This window comes from Solanum dulcamara, chromosome 6, assembly GCF_947179165.1.
Source record: "Solanum dulcamara chromosome 6, daSolDulc1.2, whole genome shotgun sequence".
Lineage (NCBI taxonomy): Eukaryota > Viridiplantae > Streptophyta > Magnoliopsida > Solanales > Solanaceae > Solanum > Solanum dulcamara.
This window is the reverse complement of record NC_077242.1, coordinates 76,738,261-76,751,552: the sequence shown is the minus strand read 5'-3', so window position 1 is coordinate 76,751,552 and position 13,292 is coordinate 76,738,261. Positions and strand designations below refer to the sequence as shown.

Genomic DNA, 13,292 nt, shown 5'->3' with positions numbered 1-13,292 from the left:
TTGATATCTGTCCTTACCTTCCTGCCATTTTACATACTCGTACATTCCACGTACTGACGTCATTCGACCTGCATCATTTTATGATGCAGATACAGGTGTTAGAGATCCTCAACAGGCGCATCGTTGAAGATCATTTCTTTTCGGCTATTCGGTGAGTCTTTCTTGTATTCGAAGGAACTCATTATCCTTTTATTATTGTTGAGTGTGATTTTTCTTTTGAGGTAGCCATGGACATGTCATTGGCACCATCTAAGAGTATTAGAGGCTTCATAGACAGAGTCTGATGATGTAATCGGAGTAGTTCTCCTTAGAAACTACTTCTTCTAAGAATTATCTATTTTTCCTTTGATTATGACAATCCCACATTAGTATTCCTAAGTCTTCCGCTGATGAATAAATAAGAAATGAGACCAAGTAGTTCTCTCAGAAGCTAGAAATGGTCTCTGAGTGCCGACCACGCCTAGGGTAACCTCTCAGAGCGTGACATTCAGATTATCCAGAGTAGGCTCTTGACAGCCCAGAATAGGCAAAAGAGCTATGCGAATAGAAGGGTTCAACCATTGGAGTTCATGGAGGGCGACCATGTTTGGCTCCAAGTGTCGCCCATAAAGGGCGTGATGCATTTCGGAAAGAAGGGCAAGCTTAACCCTCAGTTTATTGGCCCATTTGAGATTTTGGGGTGAGTGGGAGAGGTGGCTTACATATTGTCCTTTCCACCTAGCTTATCAGCAGTACATCCTGTATTTTATATTTCTATGCTCTAGAAGTATGTGCCAAACGAGTGTCATGTGTTATCTCTTGACACGGTAAATTTGGGTCTAGATTTGACTTTTGAGAAGAAGCCCATAGATATCCTTGATAGATAAGACCGTAAGCTTAGAACCAAGGAGATAGCTTCAGTGGAGGCACCTCTCAGTCGAAGAGGCAACTTGGGAGTCGGAGGATGACATGTGGCCTGATATCCACATCTTTTTAAGGGTTCAGGTACTTTCTTTTACTTTATGTTTGAGGACGAATATGGTTTATAGTGGTGGATGATCTAATGACCCTGAAGGTCATTTTAGAAATTTTTCATAAAAAAACTATTTTACCCCTTTTGGTAGTTTTTTCGAGTCATATTTTTTTGATATCTAATGCTGATTTCATAATTTTTATGATTAGTTAAGATTTTTGGTAAACTTTGAATTTTAGAGGTTTAGAATGACTCAAAAGTGGTATTTGAGGTCATTCAGAGTTTTGAGTCTCAGTACGAAATTTCGTCGATTCCATCAGTTCTGAAACATTGAAATTGGTAGAGTTGATGTAATTGCATTTGGAATCATATTGTGGATTTGAGGAATTGAGTTGGAAATAGTTGAGTTTTTGGACATAGATTTGACTTTGATCAATATTTGAGTATCGGATGCTCAGAATTGAATTATAAAGACTCCGTTGGATTTGGAGGATAATTTTAGGCCTAGGGAGAGTTTTTGTATAATTTTTGAAAGCTCTGCAGTCGTTTTGGTCTTTTGAGGCATAATGTTGGTCTAGTTGTGACTTTTTAGTTTTCGGATCAAGGAAGCCTTGAAATTGATTTTTGATGGTTCCATTGAGTGTAAAATGTCGAGTTTAGTAGGGATGCATATTTTGTTTGTGTATAGGGGATTCCGAACGAATCTCAAGGGTTATTCGGAGACTTGGAGACTTAAGTAACATTGCTGTCATCTGGTGCCTGAGAGTCCTCCGCATTTGCAGAGACTTTCCCGCGTTCGCGAAAGGAACGAAGTTCCTTCTCCGCGATCGCAGAAGGATAGTTGTCCCTCCTCCTCCTTCGCAGAGCTTATGCCGCGTTCGTAGAGGGATGTCTGGTTAGTCTCCGCATTCGCGGAGAGCGAATGACCCCTGAACAGTGAAAAAGTCAGGGTCTAGCCTCTTTTCACCATTTTTGGTGATTTTTGAGCTTGGCGAGGCGATTTTCAGAGGAGATTTCGTGGGAAAACTTTGGGGTAAGTGATTCTAACCTCCAATCTTGATTACCCATTGATTGTTTGAGAGTTTTAGCATGAAATTGAGGTTTTTAAATTCTATAGGCTTCATCTGAACGGTTTGCTGCCTACTTAGTTATATTTTGTTTAATTATGATTTCATAATAGGATTAGAGATCATAACCCTCTTCTATTTTATTTTTTTCCTTTATACTTAATATTTTGACCAAAAATTAAAGTGCTTAATATTTTGACCAAGAAAAATAGAGTAATTTTACACATCATTTTATTTTATGAGGTTTTAGTGGAATAAATGATGGAAGACAAAACATAGGCAACAAAGAGCATCATTGCCAAGACCAGAAATGCCATGAAGCAAATGGAACGAGCCATTCTCTCTTTCAATAAGTGAAAAAGATTGCAATTTAGATTCTTCTTTCTGTTCTTTCTTTCTTCTTTTTTTTTTTAAAAAAAGTGGAGATAGGGGGCTATAGTGAGAAATCGAATCATCACCAACAAAAAAGATTGCAATTTAGAGTTGGGACCTCTCTGCATGACTACGAATTTAAACATGTCCTAATGCGAGTGTCAAATATCAAGTGCGAAATCAAAAATAAATATTCCTCATTAAATTATTATTTTACTTTAATAATATATTTTTCTTAAAAGAAAAAGGTATGTCTCTTCTAAATAGGAAGTTTCGTGCACGTTAGAAGGATAGCTCCTGCTTTAGATCACCCTATATTTCATTCAAAATTAGAGATCTTGACTTGTATAGAAAATGGTTTAGAATTCTCGACAAAAGAATGAGAGAAATCAAGGATTGTATTGATAATTAAAACTATAGAGTACGTGCTCCTTATATATTAGTGAATTGTAGAGTCCTAAGCTAGTTATAATTAGAGTCCTACTACAATAATTAAAACTAATATGATAATACTATAATTATAAATAATCTAATCCTAGTTGACTTCAGCTGGTACAAGAAATAGTAGCCTAGTCGATATAGAAGTCTAGTTTTACTGTCACTCGAACTCTAGTTATTTATTGATTGGACCGGGTTATTCAACTGTTCTATATCTTTAGCTTCTCTTATCTTCAATACTTCTCCTCAAGCTAGAGAGTGGAGGAACAGTGACTCCTAGCTTTTTTTGAAATCCAACAAATACTTGTTTTGTCGATGCTCCGATATGAAGAGATGCCTAGTTGATCCTTGGACCAAAAAAAAACCCAACAAAGACATATTTTTGTCAATGATTCGATATGAATAGCAGCCTAGTACTTGTTGATCTTGTTCAAGCACATTCCAATCCAATTCAGTGTTCACTCCAAAAGTTGTATACCAACTATTGTTGCCTTCACCAATGTAATACGTTTGTGGCAGTTATTCCTATTGAGGAAGATAATCTTCAGATGCATTCAATAATACTATTGAATTTTCTTCTCTTAGATTTTCTAATAGTTTCTTCTTTGTGCTATTATCTCTTTCTCCGGAGTTGAAGTTGTGTTTCTTCTTTCCCTGACTCTTTGGGCAGAGAATGCTATTAGAATTCTTGTGACACCTCTTTTTCATCTTCCCTTATGTCAAAACCCGTGAGAGCATTAACAAATTGATTAAGAGTGGGATATGATGCCTTACCTAGCATGACAGTCCTGAAGGTCTTGTATTTGAGACCTAAACCTATAGCAAAATTGATTACTTTGCTATCTTAATCTAATGGTGTGTGTATATCTGCCTTTGAATTTCTTAATATATTCATCAATCTTTTTGGTTCCTAGCTTAATACTTTGATGGTGGTGTTTGAACTGAAATATTTTATCTTTTGTTACTTGAAGATAAATTTCTTCCAAGAGTTCCCACATCTCCTTGGTAGTTGACAACCCATAATCAGGTACATTCTTTTTTCTGTTAAGGTTCCTGAGATCCTACCCCTTAGAAACACATCTTTGTCCTCCTAAATCACAACTTTCTCGACAGCTTTTCCAGTGGAACAACTACTTTTAGTTGGTTCATTCTCTGTAATGAGACATGTTAGTTTTATCACTAGAATCAACTGCATCATCCATATGAGATAGTTTGTTGATTTAAGTTTAATGGAGCAAGAGGCAATGAGATAGTGAAGTGAGGAGATTGACAGAGTGTTGGTGGAGGTGGTCTTTTGATCAATACTCAGATATAGTGGGAGAAATTTAATGCTTTGATACCATGTAGAATTCTCAATAAATGAATGAGAGAAATCAAGGATTGTATTGATGATTAAAACTATAGAGTAAATGCTCTTTATATATGAGTGAATTGTAAAGTCCTAAGCTAGTTATAATTAGAGTCCTACTACAGTAACTATTACTAATATGATAATACTGCAATTATAAATAATTGTTGAAGATAAGAGAAGTTGAAGATATGGAACAAGTTGGACAACCTGGTCCGACCAACATACAACTGGAGTTCGAGTCACACTAGGACTAGACTTCTATATCGACTAGGCTACTACTTCTTGTACTAGCTGCAGTCGACTAGGATTAGATTATTATGATTAGGATTAAATTATTTATAAATTGCAGTATTATCATAGTAGTAATAGTTATTGTGACATAAAGTGATTAGATAAACGTATACATATTAAAATATTAGAGAATTTTATTTGGGATCCAGACCCAATTGACAACTAGTTATGAGGGACAAGGGGATTGAAAGAAAAGGCTTATGCGTATTATGAGAAAAAATGTATGTTTCGCTCTCTCCCTTTCTCTGAGTTTAAGCTTCTCATATCCCTTCTTTATTTATCCCTAGTTTTTACTTTCAATATTTCTACATTTATATTTGATTTGTCATTTGAGTAGTTGTATTTACTTTCTGAAATCATAATTGATTCTTCGTATTAATAATACAGTTGAAAATCTAGTCACTGTTTTTTTGAAATTGGTCACTGTTATATTAAAGTTGACTTGTTATATATGTACTCCATTATTAATCAGTGGTGAGGTGGTATATATGTACTGCTTTATCATTATCCATAGATCTTGAGTCTCCAGTTTGATTAATGAATGTAAGTAATTTTTATTAAAGAGTGTTCATAAAATAAATCATGGTAGAAAGCAATCAAACAAACGAAATATAGATTTCATACATTAAGTTAAAGATCGTAGTCGATCAATTTTTATTAAAACATACATAAACTTGATTCAAGATTCCAAAAGGATTAATGAAGTGTCACAACTTATTTAATGTGTTAAATGGCTACTAAAGGCCAATAACACAACAATATAAGCTACCCTTTTTATGAAAAGGCAACACTTTATTTATTTTGTTTTTGACACTCAAATCCTTAATCTCACTTAATTACTCCATCATAATCTCTTCCTCAAGCACATCTTCACTTAGAGTTTTTGCTTCCTCATCCAAACTTGTTTTAACTTCATTTGAAACTTTCTTAAGTGCACAAATATTCTTAGTGCTACTGCTACAAAGCTTTGTGCATAGGCACCTTCTTTGGAGTTTGCTACAATGACCATCTGTAAACCCCTCAGTGAGACAAACTTTTCTACATGGATAGTTGGTAATACATATTCCTTTGAATTTTTGGCTTACTGATTTGCAAATTTGCTGAGCTTGCACCTCTACAATCATTCACAAGTAGTTAAAAATGTTAGAATAAGATAGAGACGTAATCGAAAGAAATATTGCTTGTATAATCTTTAGAGGAATATAAACAAACAAATTATTTCAGGATTTTTCATAGTTGTCAAACGTAGCAGATAACTTTAGAGCATGTATAAATTCACTATTCTTTAGGTTTCATTTGAACGGTTCGCTGCCTACTTAGTTACAATTTTTTTTTAATTATGATTTCATAACAGAATTAGAAATCCTAACCCTCTTCAATTTTATATTTTTCGTTTATAAAAAGAAGAATTGTATATTTGAGAATATTTTTATGAAGGAATAAATGATGGAAGACAAACCATAGGCAACAAAGAGCATCATTGCCAAGACAAGAAATGCCATGAAGCAAACGGAGCGAGCCATAGTCTCTTTGAATGAGTAAAAGAGAATGGAAATGTTTTTTTAATAATAAGAAAGATTGGAATTTAGAGTTGTGAATAAACCATAACGCAATGGAGGTAATTTATAGGCAGTGAAATAAGAGTAAGACCAAAAAACATAATATTTAGTGGGCCAATAATATGTGAATGCAATGACCCTAATTGAGGGTCATTTTCAGAAATTCTTGGTAAATTACTGCTTTACCCCTCTCGATAGTAGCCTCGAGTCATATTTGATCCGTTTGTGTGACGATTTTCACATTTTGTTGAGAAGTTGAGGATGATAGGAGTTTTTGAGTTTGAGTTGAAGCACAATTAATCTAAATTCACCTAAAAAAATTTCACTTTTGAGAAATGAAGCAGTTGCTAGACATGAATTCCACAAAATAGAATACTATTCTAAAATATTCTTAATTTTGAATTGAAAAGTGTCTTTATTTTAATTTTTAACTTTTTCATATAAATTTAAAGCTCATTCTAAAATACATTTTGAAAAAATTATGGTAGAATATATTTTTCATATTCTTAAATTTAAATTGTTATATTTCTCTTTAAAGATGAAATGTGATATAAACTTCTACAATATCAAACTTAGTGATGTAATTTTATAATTTTTAATATTTATATTTATTTTCAATACATTATTCAAAAGTTTGAATATACTAGCTTGTTCAATTATTTTCTAAGTTTTCTAAAAATGGTAGATAATTAAGAAATTTTTTATCCCTCAATTACATAAGGCCCTATATTAATAAATATATACATATTTTTCTTTACTTACTAAACATAATAAGTTGTTTTACGATTTGTAGTAGATTTGGAAAATATTTGGAACATTTAAATATGTAACATTTTTCAAGGGTTGTGACTTTTCAAAAAGATTATGGCTTTTTCAAAGGATTGTGACCCTTTCAATAAGGCACAATAAGCACTTGTTCACACTAATCTTTGTTTTCTCTCATGTTTAAATAACGAATTTATAGACCTTCTTTTTCTTTTGCACAAACAAATTTTAGTGTACTTTACTGCCTTTGAGTAGTTCGCTGATACGGTGGTTTTAGGTACCAATACATCGTTGAGTAAGATCGTTCTAACATGGGAGGATATATTTCATTAACCTCGAGTACTTGAGGGCAATAATTTCCTTAACGACTCGGTGTGCATTCAATGAGCTCGATTTTCTTATTTTTCAATATTGTTTCTGTTATGTTGCAGATTATATTTTCTTTATTGGTTTTAACTTTCTGATTTTGAAAATCACTTTCAACTTTGTTGTTTCTTACAAAGTTCTGCAAAGTTATTGTTCTAAGTATCTTAGTAATACAGATTAAACAACATCTAATTGGGTAGGGTCGGGGGGAGGGGGGAGAATTAGGTATTTTTTTAAGTCACGTGATATATTTTTAGAATTTAAAAAACAGTTTTAAAATTATTATTTTTAATTCAGCATGTTAACAAATAGGATAAATATATATTATTTATTAGACGATGAGGGTATATATGCATCATTTGTTAGACGATAAAGATATAATGCTAGAAATTGCAAAGTCGAGAGATATATTTATATCTTTGTCCTAAAACAAATGTGAATCAGAAAAACATGTTTATTGATAAGCCAATAAGTGTGAATCAGAAAAACATGTTTATTGACAAGCCAATAAGTGTGAATCAGAAAAACATGTTTATTGAGAAGCCTTAATTAGATATACGTAACTTCAAGTATTTAACTCCAGCATGTGACTCTATGCCATTTGGCAACATGTTTTACGTTTAGGACCGTTTGTATAATCATAATTTTTTAATGCCAGGCTTCAATTTTTTTTGTCTTTTTAGAAGGAAAAAAACAAAATTGGGAGTTGGAACTAATGTGATAATAGGAGGTATCACAAAAAAAATAAATGAAAACACTTTTAAATTTGACGGGAATTATTAGTTTCGTTCTCAAACTATTGACAGTTCTAAAAATACCTTTTTATTTGACTAACTGAATTTTATTACACTCTCGATCATGCAACATGAGTGAAATACTACATCCCTAAATTCTCGCAAAGTTTAGGGGTGTTTTCAACACTCTTCTTGATTTTTTATTAAGATTTCCATGCTCCTGCAAAAATTTGAGACCACTTGTTATGTCATGTGGTAGATTGGTGTATTTAAGTTCAGTTAGTCAAGTATATGAGTGTTTTTAACGTTGTCAATAGTTTAGAGACGACATTGATAATTTACGCTAAGTTCAGAGGTTTTTCAATACTTCTCACAAAAAATGAAAAAAGGCGTATGCGTATTATTGAGAAAAATGTATTCTTATATCGCCTTTTTATTTACCCCTAGTTTTTACTTTCAATAGTTCATCATTTCTATTTGGTTTATCATTTGAGTAGTTGTATTTACGTTCTGAAATCATAATTGATCCTTCGTATTATTAATATAGTTGAAAATTCGATCACTATTATATTAAAGTTGATATGTTACATATGTACTCTTTCATTATTAATCAGTGGTGAAGCAATATATATATATTGCTTCATCATTATCTACAGATCTCGAGTTCAATGTGAACGTAAATAATTTTTATTAAAGAGTGTTTTATCCTTCAATATGAAACTTATCGACACAAATATGAATTTAACTCTAATATGAGTATATTGGAGTATCAATCCAAAAAAGAAATTTTACTTAATCGTGCCCTACTTTAATTTCTTCATGAACATCCAGATGCTCCTAAAATGTAAAACTTTGTCTTTTTTTTTTTTTTTTTTGATTTTTCATTCGGTGTCTGGTACTCATATTGGCGCCCGATTAAATTTGAATTCACGCCGGAAAGTCCCACATTGGAGGGTAAAGCTCCTCTCTAATAAAGGTGACTCCGTATCCAAGGGGACTAGAATCCGAGACCTCTTAATTAAGAATGAAGAAATACTTACCACTCCACCACATTCCTTGTTGATATGTACAACTTTATCTGTTACCAAATGACAATATTTGTATATTTGTATTTTTGTACGTCTCTATTAATAGTTCCTCAATAGACACATTTTTAATATTCAAGAGGAAAAGAAAATACTGATATCTACTCTCTAAATTATTGTGACAAATTTTATTGGGCTAACTATATATATATATATATATATATATATATATATATGTATGACCTAAGCTAATGATGATACAACGAAGCGATGTCGTTGTCATATCCACCCAATACCTTGCCAGGGTAATGGACATCACCATTTTGGATTCAATCATCAAAGTCCTCTTTTTGGGACTTAAGAGGCATAGCGTTCATCGTACGCTGCCTACATAGTTCTAGGGTTTAAGTCAATTAAACTCTTACCCAACTTGGTGCTCAATACTACTCCCAAAATATGTGCTCATATTAACCTCATCATCTAGTCTCATTGGACTTTAATTTAAATCATCAAACTCATCTCATTACCTCTTCGTCAATCATTATACTTCAAAAACATCATTTACATCTCATCAAAACATCTTGTTCAAAACATCATTTAATCCAAATAATCAAATTCATTTAATTCTTTTGCTCTTTCAAAACTCAATAAAATACATATATAGTATTAATTCAAATCACTCTTTTTGTCAATGAAATATTAAAAGCCAACATCTTTACTCAAAACACGTGTAAAAATATTCATGAACATCAAATCAATTAGGGTTCATTGGAAAGTAGCCATGAACAATAATTTCAATAATATGAGAGATAAAAATAATAATAATCTCAACGCATAAATATATGTAACTCAATAGAAGAAGAATTAATTCATTTAGAATTCAATATTTGGGTAAAACTTAACTATAACTCAATTACGATGAATTTAAATATTGAGCGCATAGACGAACTCAATCCAATGTTATGAATAGCCTTACATACCTGAAATCTGAAGTTTTACTCCGAATTGGAACACTCTTGAACCCCTAGCCTTTTCTTCTCGCCGGAGTATTTTGTGTACTATCCGGAGTATGAGTGTCATGCCCCAGGAGGGTACCCTAGACGTGACCGGCACTCGAAGGCCATTTCTAACCTCCGAGCGAACCACCTGGTCCTGTCACACATTCATTCAATCACATTCTCTTAGCAGAAACTCAATTAATAAAATGTTATTCACAATATGGGGGTCGAAGGCCAAACATTTATCAACCCAACAAACAAATATAATAAGACTCCTCAAAATAACCGTTCAACCTCCCCACACTCCAGTCTATGAAGCCTCTATCAAAGTCTAAAAGGTGCCAATGACAAGTCCATGGCTACCGACAATCAAAATAAAGAAAATGACAACAAAACTATACAAGAAGGCTCAACATCCTCCGGGAACTAGGAGGACTCACCAACGAGCTGGAAGTGTATGTGGATCTTCAACAGAGTCGATCCCTTATACGAACTCATCCTAGAACTTAGCCACGACGGATCTTTTGGACTTAGCTTGGTCCTAGAGGTCCTTCATGACCCCACATCACTTCCAACACTCTTCAATTTCTCAGGGACTCATCTTAACTCAAGCACATACTTCAAAATAAATACGATTGCCCCTACACGTGTACAAGAAAGATCTGAATCTTAGGGAAGAATTTTGAGGGGTGTTACAATAAGAATCACCGGAATAGTATCTCTATACTAATAAAACTAAAACTAAAACTATATTTGAGAATGAATAAATAAATGTATAGAGAGAAGAGTTGTTTAAGAAAATTTGATGAATAAAATGAGTAAATAAGGTGGGTATTTATAGGTTTGGAGGAGGGACCTAATCATAAATAAAAATAATTATAAAGGATAATCTTGAAAATTCAATGGACAATTTTAATGTAATGGATGATGTCAAATGGTTATAGATCTTTCCATTGTAGGTGAGATGAGCTCTCTTTTCACGGAATACCCTTTTGTCGGAGCTGCATTTGAATAATATAAATTCCTCATTAGGATTTCATGTCTCATAAGAATTGTAGATCTAGAAGTCTAGTTTCATGTCGTTCAAGAATCAACTAATTTGAAGCAACCTACCGTGAGATATGATTTTGCCTATACAAATACTCCATTTAGTCACAGCACCATGTCTTGAAAAAATTAATTTATTTGACCTACCTATACTCTAAATCTTGAGATATGGTCTCATCAAAGTTGTAGGTAATGTCGTTGGAGTTACTTAGAAATTTAAATTACCTAATGTGGACTATTCTATAAAAAGTTATGCCCAAAATACTTTAGGCATGAAAAAATATAATTATGATCAAAATACTTTAGGCATGAGAGAACATAATTATGATCAAAATACTTTAGGCATCAGAGAACATAATTATGATCAAAAATACTTTAGGCATCAGAGAACATAATTATGATCAAAATACTTTAGGCATGGTAGAACATAATTATGATCAAAATACTTTAGGCATGAGAGAACATAATTATAATCAAATTACTTTAAAACCTTTTCATGCCTTCATATAAGGACTTTTGATAAATCAACAATTCAACACATTTAAGAGCCAACATAAGCTAATATAAGATAGGTAATTAAACTTCAAATATTTAATAATCTATGCATTTGGAAACATTACATGAAAAAACCATAAAGTTTCATGCTTGATTTAAATAGAAAACTTTGATAATTAATTTGGACTTCATGAATGAAAGGATCCATGACATTTTAGGGGATGTTACACTCTTTCTCTGAGTTTAAACTTCTCATATCCCTTCTTTATTTACCCCTAGTTTTTACTTTCAATACTTCTGCATTTCTATTTGGTTTATCACTTGATTAGTTGTATTTACGTTATGAAATCATAATTGATCCTTCCTATTATTAATATTGTTGAAAATTCGGTCACTGTTATATTAAAGTTGACATGTTATATATGTACTCCTTCATTATTAATCAGAGGTGAGGTGGCATATATGTACTGCTTCATCATTATCCACAGATCTTGAGTCTCGATTTAGATTCATGAATGTAAGTATTTTTTTATTAAAGAGTGTTCAGAAAACGAATCGTGATAAAAAGCGATCAAATAAACAAAATACAAATTTCATACATTCAATTAAAGATCGTAGTCGATCAGTTTTTATTAAAACATACATAAACTTGATACAAGATTCCAAAAGGATTAATGATGTGTCAAAACTTATTTAATGTGTCAAATGGCTACTAAAGGCCAATAACACAACATTATAAGCTACCCTTTTTAAGAGAAGGCAACACCTTATTTATTTTGTTTTTGACACTCAAAATCCTTAATCTCACTTAATTACTCCATCATAATCTCTTCATCAAGCACATCTTCACTTAGAATTTTTTCTTCCTCACCCAAATTTATTTCAACTTCCTCACCCAAAGTTATTTCTTTATTTGAAATCTGAAGTGCACAAATCTTAGTGCATAGGCACCTTCTTTGGAGTTTGCTACAATGACCATCTGTAAACCCCTCAGTGAGACAAACTTTTCTACATGGATAGTTGGTAACACATATTCCTTTGAATTTTTGGCTTACTGATTTGCAAATTTGCTGAGCTTGCACCTCTACAATCATTCACAAGTAGTTACAAATGTTAGAATACGATAGAGACGTAATCGAAAGAAATATTGCTCATATAATCTTTAGAGGAATATAAATAAACAAATTATTTCAGGATTTTTCATAGTTGTCAAACGTAGCAGATAACTTTAGAGCATGTATCAATTCACTATTCTTTAGGTTTCATTTGAACGGTTCGCTGCCTACTTAGTTACAATTTTTTTTTAATTATGATTTCATAACAGAATTAGAAATCCTAACCCTCTTCAATTTTATATTTTTCGTTTATATAAAGAAGAATTATGTAATTGAGTATTTGAGAATATTTTTATGAAGGAATAAATGATGGAAGACAAACCATAGGCAACAAAGAGCATCATTGCCAAGACAAGAAATGCCATGAAGCAAACGGAGCGAGCCATAGTCTCTTTGAATGAGTAAAAGAGAATGGAAATGTTTTTTTAATAATAAGAAAGATTGGAATTTAGAGTTGTGAATAAACCATAACGCAATGGAGGTAATTTATAGGCAGTGAAATAAGAGTAAGACCAAAAAACATAATATTTATGGCTTTTTCAAAGGATTGTGACCCTTTCAATAAAGCACAATAAGCACTTGTTCACACTAATCTTTGTTTTCTCTCATATTTAAATAACGAATTTATAGACCTTTTTCTTTTGCACAAACAAATTTTAGTGTACTTTACTGCCTTTGAGTAGTTCGCTGATACGGTGGTTTTAGGTACCAATACAT

General features: G+C 32.4%; 2 protein-coding genes across 2 annotated transcripts; both read right to left on the bottom strand.

The window, feature by feature from the left end:
* Nucleotides 1–5,067: 5,067 nt before the first annotated feature.
* Nucleotides 5,068–6,069, bottom strand: LOC129893133 (defensin-like protein). The gene is made up of 2 exons (XM_055968627.1): nt 5,931–6,069; nt 5,068–5,585 (listed from the first exon to the last, which is right to left on the bottom strand). Exons 1-2 carry the CDS (start codon nt 5,992–5,994, stop codon nt 5,308–5,310), a joined length of 342 nt encoding a protein of 113 aa, XP_055824602.1. The 5' UTR covers nt 5,995–6,069; the 3' UTR covers nt 5,068–5,307.
* Nucleotides 6,070–12,060: 5,991 nt separating this feature from the next.
* Nucleotides 12,061–13,036, bottom strand: LOC129893131 (defensin-like protein). Its single transcript, XM_055968626.1, has 2 exons — nt 12,898–13,036; nt 12,061–12,544 (listed from the first exon to the last, which is right to left on the bottom strand). The coding sequence occupies exons 1-2, from the start codon at nt 12,959–12,961 to the stop codon at nt 12,273–12,275; spliced, it is 336 nt and encodes a 111-aa protein (XP_055824601.1). The 5' UTR covers nt 12,962–13,036; the 3' UTR covers nt 12,061–12,272.
* Between the last annotated feature and the right edge of the window lie 256 nt (nt 13,037–13,292).

What these genes read in the sequence shown, in the direction of transcription:
- LOC129893131 (XM_055968626.1), bottom strand. Translation starts at nt 12,961, where the DNA reads ATGGCTCGCTCCGTTTGCTTCATGGCATTTCTTGTCTTGGCAATGATG. An exon ending in GATGCTCTTTGTTGCCTATG is followed by an intron (nt 12,545 to 12,897) that starts GTTTGTCTTCCA and finishes GAATGATTGTAG; the next exon opens with AGGTGCAAGCTCAGCAAATT.
- LOC129893133 (XM_055968627.1), bottom strand. Translation starts at nt 5,994, where the DNA reads ATGGCTCGCTCCGTTTGCTTCATGGCATTTCTTGTCTTGGCAATGATG. An exon ending in GATGCTCTTTGTTGCCTATG is followed by an intron (nt 5,586 to 5,930) that starts GTTTGTCTTCCA and finishes GAATGATTGTAG; the next exon opens with AGGTGCAAGCTCAGCAAATT.